Raw genomic sequence first — 13,980 nt, 5'->3', positions numbered from 1 at the left:
GGGCACCTGTAATCCCAGCTACTCAGGAGGCTGAGGCAGAATTGCTTGAACCCAGAAGGCAGAGGTTGCAGTGAGCAGAGATCATGCCACTGCACTCTAGCCTGGGCGACAGAGCAAGACTCTGTTTCAAAAAAAAAAAAAAAAAGAAAAGAAAAGAAAAGAAAAGAAAAAAGCCAGGTGTGGTGGCTCACCCCTGTAATCCCAGCACTTTGGGCGGCTGAGGCAGGTGGATCACCTCAAGTCGGGAGTTTGAGACCAGCCTGACCAACATGGAGAAACCCTGTCTCTACTAAAAATACAAAATTAGCTGGGTGTGGTGGCACATGCCTGTAATCCCAGCTACTCGGGAGGGGAGGCTGAGACAGGAGAATCGCTTGAACCTGGGAGGCGGAGGTTGCAGTGAGCAGAGATCGAGACACTGCACTCCAGCCTGTGCAACAAGAGTGAAACTCCGTCTCAAAAAAAAAAAAAAAAAAAAAGCCAACAGATAGTGGGACCCAGGAAGGTCAGGCCAGTAGCTTACAGCCCTGGCTTCCGGCTAAGGAACCCCAGTTAGACTGAAACCTTTCACAAGCTCTTTACAGTGTGAACCTGCATTCCTCGTGTCAGGGGTCTGGAATACCAGGTGCTCTGGGGTGATAAGGTAACCCAGGCAGAACAGCCTAGGGAAAAGCGAAATCTCACGGCTCCAGCCTTCTTTCCTCATAACTGAACTCCTCAGCATTACTGGGCTTGGAGGAGTGAGCGAGAGGCCTGTTTGATTTTAACTCACAGGAAGGAAAGAAGACGAGGGTTGGCGGTGCCTGTGATTCCCGCACTCGGCCTCGGTGCTGGTTTTAAACCCAGCGTGTGTTGCTTGGATTACCTGAACATCAGGATTTTAAATTGGGTACAGAGCTCAGAAACTGGACTCTCCCTCTAGCCCTTTTTTGGAAACGTCAGAGCTCTTTGGCCCACTTTCTTTCTTTTGGCAATAGGAAAATCATAGAGCCTACCCCATTTCACTTACAGATAACTTACGACATCAGAATTCAGTTCTCTGGCCTTTGGTTAAACATGTGCATGCACAGGGCAGATGCAATCTATTAACACAGCCCCTCTTAAACATCTATCAATGTTGCTACAATTCCATCAATGTTGCTAAAATTGTAACAAAGGCTAAAAACATACAACGCTGCATGTCAACATGTCCTGTTTTCAAAGCAGGGAGCTTTTCACTTGAGTGAGTTGTTTGCGTTTTGGTTCACTAGGATTCACACAGCCCTCAAGGTCGGGCGACAGAGTGCCTGCAACGGCCCCATGGACGACAGGCCTTTGCGCCCCTAGTTTTGGGCATTCTGTCTGCTGGGGCTGGGAACCTCTTCCTAGGAATCACCTGACACTTCCTGAATTTACAGAGGGGCCACCAGAGCTCTCCTATACCCAGGTGGCCCTGGGTGTGCCCTGGTGTGACACCTCCCCACGCGGGGACCTTTGAGCAGTGTGGCTGGGTCAGTCTGCTCCGCATCAGGGCCCAGCTCACGCCTGCTCTGCCCATGGCCCGGCTCACGCCTCCTCTGTCCAGGCCCTGGGGGAAGAGAGGAAACCTTGGTGGCAGGTGGTCAGCCCCGTCCCAGGCACACTGGGCCTCCTCCAGGCAACCCTGGCCAGAGCCACTGTCAGCCACAGCCGGCAGGAGACCACAGGCAGCCTCCCGAGCCACTGCCTGCTCCGCTCACAGCACAAGCAGCTGTCTCTCGGGCGTCCTGTGTGGATGGAGCACAGAGGGGACCCTTCTCTGTCAGGCTTCCTCCAACTTTGAGGAGCTAGATGTACAACAATAGGTAGTAAAGGGAGAAATAAACAAACAGACAAAACCCCAAACCTTTCCTCTCCCTGAAATGGCTATTTCAAGAGGTCTATGTGGACAAAACAGTGTCAAGACCATTTTTGAAGTCAAAGTGCTTGGAAAAAAGTCCAACGAAGTCAGTGCTGCCTTTCCTTCCAGAGGCTGTGCCCAAGCCCTCCAGTGCCCCCAAGAGAGTCTCAGAATCAAACAAAACCTCCAAACAAAAATCCTACACATGCAGGGGTAAGTCTTGTGGGCACCGCAGAACAAAGGCCGAATGCGTTTCACTAACACGAATAATACATGACTAAGAACGCTGACAACGAGGCGGCTGAAGGGAGCTCCCGGACAGTCAGCCCTCAGTGTGGCCTGAGTTTCGCCGGTGTGGGGAGGAGAGCAGTGCCCTGGAGCCGTGGCTGGACGCCGCAGGAGGTGTGTATTATTTGCAGTTGGCATCCGAGCGAGGGGCGTCCGCACACCCCTTGCTCTCTGATGTTTCTCTAAATGGATTCGGTGGAGACACGGCCGTTGGGGTCCAACGATGGGGGAAGGGGCACCCCAGCCTGCGCAACTCCCCCACCCCAGCCCAACTCATGGCGAGCGCACTGGCAGCATGGCCAGTCTGGCCAGCGGCATTGCCAGGCTGAAATCACTCACGCACCACGTAGTCAGGGGCCCTGAGCCCCGGCTCCCCATTCTGCAGTCTGCCGACATGTGGTCCAAGTGCATCAGATGACACTACATTTCAGATAATGCCCCAGACACACATTCTGTGATCCAACCAATCTGTGCTCGTCTCTGGACCATTCTGGGGAGGCATTCCCTGGAGGGAAACCTTCCAAGCAGTGGCCGGGTAAGTGACTCTCAGGCTTACAAACAAGACGGGACTTATCTGACCGAATGTCAGAGGAGGTAGCCAGGAAGGGCAGGAGGGGAGGATGGCGGGTGGAGGGAGAGCCCCACGGGCCTGTTTGGCGGTCAGGGACCACAGCAGCGACGGGTAGGAGGCAGGGGACCCCAGGCAGGCTGGCAGCGTCCACGCATGGCGAAACAGAAGGCTCTGGACCCAGCATGCAGGTGTCAGGGTCAGGCCCCGGGCCCACGGGCTGGCCTGGAGTGCCTGGTACAGATCCACAGAAGAGAAGGGTCATGGTTCCCAGGCAGTAGCTGCGAGGTGAAGGGAGTCTCTGCAGAGGCTGGAGGAAGGAGCTGCAAAGGTCTGGTGGGGAAGGAAAAAGCCCCTTCCGGAGCCCCTGGGGGCACAGGCCCAGCGCTCAGCCCTTAGAGGCAGAGTCCATGCCACTGGCTCGCCCCACACGTCACACAGAACTGCCTCTCTCCAGCTGCTGTCTCTCCCAGCTCAGACTTTCCTGCCTTGTCTGGAATAAAGAGCAGCACTGTTTGCTTTTAGAAAGGGTGGTTGTCTAGTGACTACTAAAGAAACTTCTCTTTCCTCTGCTTCTTGTGAGGGACACACGGCACAACGCTGCTTCGTGACCGCAGAGCCTTCTCTGCTTCAGAAGGGAGCTGTCCGCCAGGTGGGCGCATGTCAGACGGTCTGTGTGGTCTACTGCAGACACCTCGGCACTGCTGTGGCTCTGGCGGAGACACACAGATCCCGGGCCGTCTGCAGGGCACACGCATGTCCCTCTGGTGGGAGCCGGGTCTTGCTCCAGTCAGCCAAGAGCATCCTCTGCACCATTCCCTCTCTCTCCCTAAAACAGGCGTTTCTTTCTCAAGGGTCCTGTGACTTCCCGTTCCTGCCCCACAGAGGGAGACTGGGGAAGAGTGAGGACCGGTCACAGCCCCACACTGAGAGGGCTGGATGGGAGCCAGGTGTGCACTCATTGCAGGGAATGTGGCCCAGGGCCGCCCACCATGAGTGGCAGGGCCAGTCCTCCACCACTGGGTATGCCGGCTGCAGCCCCACCTCATGGCTGTCCTGCCTGCATCCCTTGCCCGCCCCCACCCTCGCCAGCCCTTGGCCCACGACGGACCACAGCGTCCTTCCCCTCCTCCCTCTTGGTCTCATCTCACAAGTCTGGCACTCGGGGTACAGCTGGTCACCTTGGCTTTAGCCGTGTGACCCAAGGGACACTTTGGCACATGGATGGGGGGGCGCAGACACAGGCAGAGGAGAAGAGGAAGGAGCAGCGGATTCTTCTAACCACTAGTTCTAGGGCAGCAGGTGCGGCTCTGGGTGCTGCTGGCTTCATGCAGGTCACAGGTGGGGTGACGGCCGGGCACTGGGCCCGGGAAAATGGCGCATGGTCTCAGTCCTCCTGCAGAGTGTGACCTCTGGGGCCTACTCAGTGGCCATTTGCTCAATGTGGTCACTAAGCAGCTTGTATTGCTCTGGAAGAGAAAGCGATGTTATTTCTCAGATGAAATATGGTGACAGGGACAGGTGTGTCCTGCTCTTGTCACTCGGACGGGGTGAATCAGGGCCTCCCTGGCAGCAGGGCTGCGGCTCCTGAACTGCACTGCCTTCCGCAGGCCACATAGCTTGCGCGCTTCGGGGCAGGGCTGTGCCACGAGGGCGCACTGCACACGCAGCCTCTTGGCCAGCACGCCGCCTGTGGGGCAAGCAGGTGGCTGGAAGGGGCCCTCAAAACTGGGAACGCACCTTCTTATGAAAATGGTGTCATGGGGCACAGCCCCTGCACCCTGTGACAGGCACAGGGCAGTCAGTCCAGCCACCCTGGGGACTGGGAGAGGTGGCAGCATCCCCCTTGCCCTGTGCCAGTGAGGTGGGGCTGCTAGCAACATTCTGAGACAGTCTAACGGCCACTGGCGCCCTCATGCCTCCTCAGGCCGCTCCACCACAGATCCCTTGAATTAGGTGGAGAACGAGATTTTCTGAAGAATATGGGTCGATCCGTATCCACGCCTAAGTGTAAGTCCTTTTCGACGCAGAGGAACCAACGCTTGCAGCAGATGGGGCCGCACACAGGGACTGGCCCCCGCGCAGGAGGGCGTCAATGTCACAGCATTTCCCTGCTGTCACGGAAGCCAGTGATTCCAGAGAAACCTCAAAACTCCCTCCCCACCGCCCTTGTCCCCTGGCACTCATCATAGCAGTGTGGTCTGAGAAAGAAAAGGACGCCACGCGGGAGCCATTTAGAAGGGGGCAACTTGGGGCCAGAGTTTGGCTCTGTGCAAGCTGAGTCCAAGCACTGCATCCCCCTCTTCCTCTGTCCTGTGAACACCGGGGCTGCAGCCTCAATGCCCACAATCCCATCTAGCAGAAATGGATTCCAAATGGAACGAGAGGTGTCCTGTGCGTCCGTCTACACAGACTGGGGAGAGAGGAGGGCCGTCTGCCCAGAGCTCAGCACATTTCCGACTGCAACACGACATGCCTTCTGGCAGTGCAGAAGCGCCAGCGGGCGCGGCACTGGCTCCTGACCCCAGCTCTGCCCGCCTCCCACCAGCGGCCTCCCGCAGACACACCTTCATCCAGGTTGCCAATCACAGCCTGCTTCTTCAGGAAGTCATTGCACAGCTTCTTGTTCAGTCCGAAGGCCAGCATGTTGTGCGAGAACGTGCTGCAGGAGAAAACCCAAGAGCGTCACCCGCCGGCTTCCCAGGGGAAAGGGCCAAGGAGCTGGGCCCTCATCTCTGGGACGCCCACCGTGGCCTGCCTGGAATTGTCAGCAAAAACTGAAACGCACTGCTGCCTAATTAACCACCAGCAACTCTCGCTGCGGCACTGCGGCCACCAGGGGTTTCATAGGAGGCGGATTAATTATGAGCTGGCATGGAGGCCAGTGTAATGAACTCCATGCCTCAGAGCAGGCTGACACAGCACCCCAGGGTGTGACAGCTCACAGGTCGTGACAGCTCACAGCGTGGGCCCGCCCCCTCTCTCCCTGCCCCCTCTTTCCCCTCCCCCTTTCCCACGCCCGCCCTTACCCCAGCTGCCCAAAGGTGATGTTCTCGTTGAACCGGAGGCTATCATCGCGCTCCTCCTGCGTCATGTGGCACCACTTCTCCCTGCAAGCACAGGAGGTGACAGGAGCGGGACTCAGACGGTGCTGTCCTTGCCCCTGCTCCTCGCCCTGCTCTGACCCGCAGGTGCTGGTGGCACCCATGTACGGCCCCCCGGGCACAGAAGGGGGTGCCTTTCACCAGAGAGCCGTGTGCTGAGCCTTTCCACAAGGCCTGCCGGGATCCTGACACCGCGCTTGGGGTCCCCAACGTTCATCTCACTCTTCACAAGATAAAGAGACGCGGAAACAGAAGTGTTCTTTATGGCCCTGAAGGTGCGGAGCGCCACGTGGCTACCCAGGCATTCTACAGGCAGCGGGGCCGGCCCCAGAGCCTCGCTACAGCTGGAGAGTGGGGTCTGGGCCCGTCCTCGGGGAAGAAACCTCCAGAGAAGGAGGGGACCTGCCCAACATCCCAGGACAGCGGGCCTTGGTGGCCCAGGGAACGTTTTCAGATCACACCCTGTCTCCTGACCAGCCTGATGGGCCAGGCGAGGTGTGACATCCTGAGGCCAGTTGCGGATGGCAGCTTCCACGGAGGCTGAGGGCACGGAGGGCCACACTGTGCCCTGCCTGAAGAGGGCTGTGCCCTGCTCAGCTGTGCCTTCTCTGGGTTGGCTTTCTCAAGGCCCTCAATGCTCTCTCTAGTCCCCTTCCTAAATAACACAGACCAGGCCCCCACGCTTCCCGCCGGCCCCTCTGACCGTGACCCTGTGGGTGCTGTGGACCATAGTGAAGACAGCACCCAGGCGTGAGAACAAAGTGCTGAAAACCCAATGAGACGGCATCGACCGAGGTTTGCACCGAGCTTCAGGAGCCGGGGGGGACCCTGACGCGTTCTCCGCACAAGGCCTGGGGTGGGAGGGTGCTCTGAGCGCTCACCTGCTGCATGCTTTCGAGGGGAGTGCTGTTAATCCCTCGTCTGGGGCAGAACAAGGGGGCTCTCCACTCCTTCCCAGCCCTCATTGCCACAGAGCTTTTCTGCGTTGCCGGCTCGTTCCCCGCCCCTTGGGCAGGGCCTGGGGCCTTCCTGACCCTTACACAACTCCCTGGACACCACGGCAATCTGAGAAGCTACCTGCAGAGGCAGCTGCGAACGTGGAGACATTAATTTGAGCCCCTTTCCCCTTAAAAAGAAAACTGGATGGATGAGTCTGACTAAAATAAGGTTGAGAGGAAGATCAAAGAAGGGGGAGAAGGATGGTATGAGAGGGTGAGAGGTTGGGATCATGGAGAAGCCAGAGGAAGAGAAACAAAACAAAGGAACATGAACTCCTGGCTCCTCGCCACCCCCGGCCCACAAGAGGTCACTGGCACTGCTGCAGCTTAGCAGGCATCACAGGGCATCAGGGGCATGATGGGAGTGACGGACAAAGGTCACTCCCGGCCTCCTCGTGCTGATGGCAGGATGCCCACGAAGACACCAGAATATACTTCCAGGTACTCTGCAGAGTCCTATCCCATTTCCTTCCTACTGTCTTTCCCCAAAACAGCCCCCCTGAGGGTTGTTCAGACATAAACCCCTGCACCACCCGCAGGCCTGCTGCGCACAGTTGGGCAGGTTGGGCCCTGCACAACCCCAGACCGCACGGGAACGGCTCCCTTGGAGTCGTGCAGCACAGGAGCCCTGGCCCCTCCTCTCCTGAGCCAGATGACACGGCGATTCTTCTCGCCATGGTGAGGACGAAAACTGAGACATTTAACCTGACGTCTCAAGAAAGAGGTAAATGGTCACTGGCAGTAGCAGATGAGGTAATGTCCATGATAAAATCACTTCTTACGACTGACTTCAGGCCGGGCGTGGTGGCTCATGCCTGTCATCCCAGCACTTCGGGAGGTCGAGGTGGTCAGATCACCTGAGTTCAGGAGTTCAAGACCAGCCTGGCCAACATCACAAAACCCCATCTCTACTAAAAATACAAAAATTAGGCCGGGTGCGGTGGCTCACGCCTGTAATCCTAGTACTTTGGGAGGCTGAGGCGGGTGAATCACCTGAGGTCAGGAGTTTGAGACCAGCCTGACCAACATGGTGAAACCCCGTTTCTACTAAAAATATGAAATTAGCCAGGCATGGTGGTGGGCGCCTCTAATCCCAGCTACTTGGGAGGCTGAGGCAGGAAAATCGCTTGAACCCAGGAGGTGGAGGTTGCAGTAAGCTGAGATCGCACCCCTCCACTCCAGCCTGGGCAACAAGAGTAAAACTCTGTCTCAAAAAAAAAAGAAAAAAGAAAAAAGAGAAAAGAAAAGAAAAATCAGCCGGGCATGGTGGCGAGTACCTGTAATGCCAGCTACTCGGGAAGCTGGGGCAGGAGAATAGCTTGAACCCAGGAGGTGGAGGTTGCAGTGAGCTGAGATTGCACCACCGCACTCCAGCCTGGGCAACAGAGCGAGACTCCATCTCAAAAAACAAAACAAAAAAGAGTTCAATTTCCAGTGCCAATCAAGCTCTGACACTGTACAGCGAGCTGAACTTGCGTCTACACTGCCTCGGTGGGAATCTGGATGGGACTGACCGCCTGCTGCGAGGGAAACCTTCTGAACGGAGAAGCACCTGCCTCTGGAAACAGAGAGGATGATAATGGCTTCTTGCTGTCAGCAGAGGTTACCAAAAAAGAGATGGCATGTTAGAGGCATGAAGTTGCCTAGGGACTTGGAGGCAACCTCGCCCCCTGCCACCTGCCTCAATCTCAAAGCAATATTCAGCCTTCTGGGGAAGGCTCAGGGGCCGGTCAGAGATGAGGAGCCGGTGCAGAGCTATGTGTGGTCAAAGCTAATCTGCCCTGGTATGAAGGCCCAGGAGGCCAGCTGTCCCCTCAGCTGAGCTCAGGACAGACCACCCCTCCCCAGCAGCACCGACCAGCTCTCAGAGGATGCTGAGATGCTCCCAGCCCTCCTAGGGCCAGGGCTGTGGGGCTGACTTGTTCCTGGAAGGCTGGTTAATCACACTGTCACCCAGAGAGTCACTGAAAACCCAGGGGCTTTGTTCATGAAAGGAGGTGTTTGTTAGGCCTAAGTGCTCCTTTAAAAGCCATAGGTCTGCATAAGAAACGTGATTGCTCACGACAATAAACACCACACATGTCACTGATTACAGGAGGCAACTTCACGCATCCTCCAGCGAGACATCGTAACAGGGACTCTTATTTGAAGAGGCAGATCGGCAACTCTGAAAACACATCACAGAGGATTCTAGCCCGCAGAAAGGGGAACAGGGAGAGTCAGACCCCTCTGTGGGCTGGCAGGAACAGCCCCGTTCTAGGATTTCCTCGGGGACCCCTCGCACCCCCATCCCCGAGCGGCTGGGAAAGTGGGAGTGTGTCCTTCTTCCGTGCCTCCTCAACCTGGCGGCCCCAGCACACCCGAGAGTGGGTGGTGTTGCAAACAGGACAGGTTCTGCACCCCACCCGCGGTTTCCCAGATGAGCCGGGACCCACGTCTCCAGTGTGAACAGTGAGGCCAAGCGCGAGGCTTTCAGGTCTGCTCAGAAGGGGCCGGAGCGGCTGGCAGAGAGCACGGCTGGCCCAGAACTGGAGCCCGCTTTCCCTGGCGTCACCGCCTTTGCCTCTCGAGCTCATGCTGTCGCCAGGGCGTCTCAAGGTGTCACATTTGTTTTCTGACTATTTCAGAGTGCTCTGGCCTTGGCAGGCTCCCACCTGCCCAGTTCCAGGATGCATTGCCAGCCTGCCCTAGTGCTGGCCTCACCTCCCCAGGGCTGCCCTCCCCGCCGGCTGCCAGGCTGCACCTGCGTCTGGGCTGTGCCTGCTGCAGCAGCTCAACACAGTGCACAGCCCCCAACCTGAAGTGACCTTTGCAGGAGCCCGCACTGTAAAATGGAACAAAGTCACGTGGACACACACACCTCTTCTCCTCCTCCTCTCCAGCATCCCCTCTGGAGCGGCAGCAGAAACAGGTAAACAAAGGAACATGTCAAAGTCATGCAAGATATGTGGATGGTAAAAAGAGAACAAGCAGAGGAGGGTTATTACAGGCAGAAACGAGCGGGACAGAGAAAGACAGGATATTCGAAATAAATTAACTTCCTAGAAATCTGAGAACTAAAGAGGCAACGCCCATCCGCCTAGAGGCATCTAAGCATTTCCCTGTTCTGGTCTCCCTCCAGAGCGCGGTCTCTCTCGAGGGTCCTCGGGCAGTCTCAGCGTCTTTCCCTCTCCACGAGCCCCTGTGCCTCCCCAGGAAATGCGGCCATGGCAGAATGCTCTGGGTCCCTCGCCCCTGATAGGGTTTTAGCTGCCCCCAGAGGGAAGAATTTCACTTGAGACACGGCAAGTGCTGGGAGACTCGAGTCTTCCCCCCAACAGCAGCCATCTGCCCACTCTCCTGACGAGGGTTAAGGGTAGAGGGTCTCCCTGGTGTTACAGAGGGACGGATGTGCTTTATTAATGAGGAGACCAGGGCCCAGAGAGGTTCAGAGCCTTCAGTCACACGACTGGAAGGGGCTCCCCCGGGGGCTGCTGTCCCTCGCTGTCGTGTCGCTGTACACGGTGGATGGCACCTTTGCTTGCTATGGCATCGGCCCCCGTGGAGTGGGTGCCAGCCCCTCCCTGCTGCCATGTGCGAGGTGGCCCTCAGCGAAGCTGGGAAGGTCTGGTCAGGCTGCAGACCCAAGAGGTGAGTTGCGAGCGGCAACTGCATTCACCAGGCACCAGCTCTCGAGGGCAAAGTCTCGGGGGAGGTGGCCAGCCCTTCCTCCCCGGACCCTGCTCCAGGCGTTCATCCCCAGGATGCTGATTTTGTTCAGCAAACAGCAGGGTGGGCCCGGGAGCAGGGGTCCTGATGGTATTAGTGGGAGCTGGCAATTTTAGGAGGGTCAGGCCAAGTCATGCCAGAGCCCCAGGACAGAAAGCGCTCATGCAAGCTGAGCACCCCCACCCATGAAGCCGAGACCCTCAGGCAGCTTGCAGGGCACCAGGGCCATGACGGGGTGAAGAAAAACCAGACACGTCCACTCAGCTGCTCTTCTGCTCTCCTCTTCCGCAACCGCGAAATAAAGCCACTCCCTGGTCCTTTTTCCTGAGGCCAAATGGGGCCACACTTTGCTCCTACCTGGTAGTGGGAGATCGCTTTGTCCTCTCACAATGGACAGCGTCAAAAAAGGCTGCATTCCAGAACCTCAGTGTGTGCCTGCAAGACAGAGCCTTAGTCACACTCTCTCCAAGGGGAGGCCGGGAGGACACAGGTCGTGGGCCACTTGAGGGATAAATAAGGGCAGTGTCTCACATCTGTCTGAGCTTCTAAAAAAGTCTCAGAGAGGTAGGGCTGAGAAGGAAGAACTGAGCATATGGCTTGATCTAAATAAAGCTGTTTCCCTGGGGCTCCCGGTGGCTGCGTATCTCTTAGGAGAGACGGTGCAAGTGGGAGGGAAAACTACGCTATCTCGGGCTGCACCGCGGGCAGGAGGGCGCTGGCGGGCAGAGCTGAAGCCACCATCTGTAGGACACAGAGGCGGGCCGTTTTCTTCTTCCGCCTTTCCTGCTGGGACTCCCAAGAGGAAGCACAGGGCTGGGAAGATGTGCTTTTCTGCATCAGGGTCTAGTAACATAAATGGGAACCCGGCAGCAACACGTCGTGTGCCGAGAGAACTAACGTTCATGGGGACACTCAAGGAAAAAACATTCTTTGGGTTTTTTTTTTTTTTTTTGAGATGGAGTTTCACTCTTGTTGCCCAGGCTGGATTTCAATGGCGTGATCTCCGCTCACTGCAACCTCTGCCTCCCAGGTTCAAGCATTCTCCTGCCTCAGCCTCCTGAGTAGCTGGGATTACAGGCACACATCACCACACCAGGCTAATTTTGTATTTTTAGTAGAGATGGGGGTTTCGCCACGTTGACCAGGCTGGTCTCGAACTCCTGACCACAGGTAATCCGCCCGCCTTGGCCTCCCAAAGTGCTGGGATCACAGGCATGAGCCACAGCGCCCAGCAGAAAAATCCTTCTTAAAGAACATCAGGGGTTGGCAAACTATGGTGTGTAGGCTGAAGCAGGCCGGCGGCTTGTTTCTGTAAATAAAGTTTTATTGGAACAAGCCACGCTCATACATTTATACAACGTCTCTGGTGGTGTTCACGCTACAACAGCATAGTGGTGTGGCTGCAGCAGAGACCATCTGGCCCGCAAAGCCTAACATATTTATTATCTGGCCCTTCACAGAAAAGTTTGCCAAGCAACAATGAAAAGACAGCAGCCAAGTCAAGGACAGAGGAGCTGAGCTGAATCACCAGAAGGCGGGACAAAGCGCGCCAGCTTCTCCCCGTCCTCTGCTTCCACGGGAACCGGGTCCAGCCTCAAGGGCCTTCCTACAGCTCCAGCCCTGCCCTCTGCCCTCTGGGTCCCTGCGGCACTCCCTGGCCAAGCTCCTTAAGTAGCCCTTGCTTGGTTAATAAGCAGAATGCACCACAGCCAACTGTGATCTTCAGGGGAGGGAGGGCCTGTCGGACACTGATTCCAGGTGCTAGCAAAGCACTCTAAAATATGTTGAGAGGCTTCAGAGAGATTAGCGCAGCCTGACCATCATCTGCAGAGCTGGGCCATACGCCAGGGTGGCCAAGATTTCCCCTGCAACACTGGTCTCACTTCAACCATCACCTTCATTCATTTATATACATGTAAGAGCTTAATTGGGATATAATTCACATGCCATGAAATTCGCCCTCTAAAATACACAATTCAGTAACTTTTAGTGTATTCACAGAGTTGTGCAGCCACCATTTCCAGAACATTCCCTCATCCTATAAAGAAACCCCATCCCCATCAGCAGTCATGCCCTGCTCCCCATTCCGCGCCCTCTGCCCGGGCTATCAGTCATCTGCTATGTCTCTAGGAATCTGCTATTCTGGACATTTCACAGGGATGATACAATACGTGGGCTTCTGTGCCTGGCTTCTTCCACTGAGTTTCACACGTTTCCCAGGCCTATCCCTGCTGCAGCGTGGAGCGGCATGCCATTCCTTTTCATGGCTGGCTAATATTTCATGCAATGGATGGATTTTGTTTACCCATTCATTACTGGACGGCCATGAAGGTGGTTTCCACTTTGGGGCCATAATAAATGACGTTGCTACAGACATTTGTACAAGGTTTTGTGAGGACACGTTTTTCTCTTGGGTGACTCCTAGGAGTAGAGCTGCTGGCTCACAGGGTAACTCTGTGTTTCACCTTTAAAGGAACTGCCAGACTGTTTCCACAGCGGCTGCTCCATTTACATTCCTCCTAGCCATACAGGAGACCTCCAATTTCTCCACATCCTCGCCAATGCCTGTGAGGGTTCATCTTTTTATTCTGCCACCCTGGGGGGTGTAAGAATTCTGCCATTGTGATGGGGACAAAGGCAACTAGAAGTGATCCTGGGGAGTGACTGCTGGCCCCGTAAGAGGGTGACAGGAAGCCACGGGCTCGGCCTTACCAGATGGGCTGCTGCTTCAGGTGCGTGTACAGGTAGATCTTCTCCCCCTTCTTTTCGTCCTCGGGGCTGTACACGGTCACTGTGGGAGAAGAAAGGCTGAAAGCAGCTCCGGCTGCGTGCCCGCTGTTGGCAAACCCCGGGCGACAGCCTCCCAGCAGCCAGTTTCTCCCCGAATGCCACAGAAACACGTGGTGCAAACTCCACCATGGCTTTTCTGCTAGCCAGAGCCAGTAATGGTGCTATTCCCACCCGGCAATAAGGACTTCCTCTGAGGGATGGTTCCACAGCACAGCCGCAGCCCCTCGCGGTAACCCTTAGCCTTCCTGGGATTAAGGAATTTAGTTCCTCCTTAGAAAAGTGGCTCTTCCACAGAAACTCAGTGAGAAAATACAGACCACGGGAGCTGGGAAGCAACTGGGGCATCAGCCAGGGCAAGGTTCCTGTGCTCCGTGGAGGCAGGAAAGCCCCAGAGGCCGTGCACCTGCTTGTGTGCTGGCTGAGGGGGTGTGGGCCAGGCATCTCCTGCTGTTGCCTGGGCAGACTCACCAGCCCTGGGCCGTTTCTCCTGGGGTTTGCTCTCGTCTTCCCTGAGGGAAAGAAGGCACCATGACGACAGATGCGACTCACACCACACTTTCTCAACTCAAAGACGCTGTTCTATACTTCTCAGGTGGGACTGGCTACATTTAATATGGCTTGCTCTGAAAAGCCTTTTATGAAATCAAGGCTCTGTTTGTCAACTGC

At 56.3% G+C, this 13,980-nt stretch overlaps 1 protein-coding gene across 3 annotated transcripts in view; it reads right to left on the bottom strand.

Moving 5' to 3' along the window:
- Positions 1–1,926: 1,926 nt before the first annotated feature.
- Positions 1,927–13,980, bottom strand: part of KIAA0513 (KIAA0513 ortholog) — a 65,377-nt gene continuing 53,323 nt past the window's right edge. Inside the window, exons 7-13 of one of the 3 annotated variants that reach the window (XM_025371313.1) lie at positions 13,783–13,823; positions 13,237–13,315; positions 10,882–10,959; positions 9,677–9,706; positions 5,744–5,824; positions 5,282–5,376; positions 1,927–4,183 (exon numbers count right to left, since the gene is read on the bottom strand). In XM_025371313.1, the coding sequence (XP_025227098.1) occupies positions 4,134–4,183; positions 5,282–5,376; positions 5,744–5,824; positions 9,677–9,706; positions 10,882–10,959; positions 13,237–13,315; positions 13,783–13,823 (454 nt within the window). In that variant the 3' untranslated portion in view covers positions 1,927–4,133. Of the gene's footprint in view, positions 4,184–5,281; positions 5,377–5,743; positions 5,825–9,676; positions 9,707–10,881; positions 10,960–12,499; positions 13,316–13,782; positions 13,824–13,980 lie in introns of those variants that run through there. The other 2 variants (XM_025371314.1, XM_025371315.1) reach the window with 2 other exon arrangements.

The sequence above is a fragment of the Theropithecus gelada genome, chromosome 20, assembly GCF_003255815.1.
Source record: "Theropithecus gelada isolate Dixy chromosome 20, Tgel_1.0, whole genome shotgun sequence".
In the NCBI taxonomy this organism is placed as follows: Eukaryota; Metazoa; Chordata; class Mammalia; order Primates; family Cercopithecidae; genus Theropithecus; species Theropithecus gelada.
This window is presented reverse-complemented; position numbering and strand designations above follow the sequence as displayed.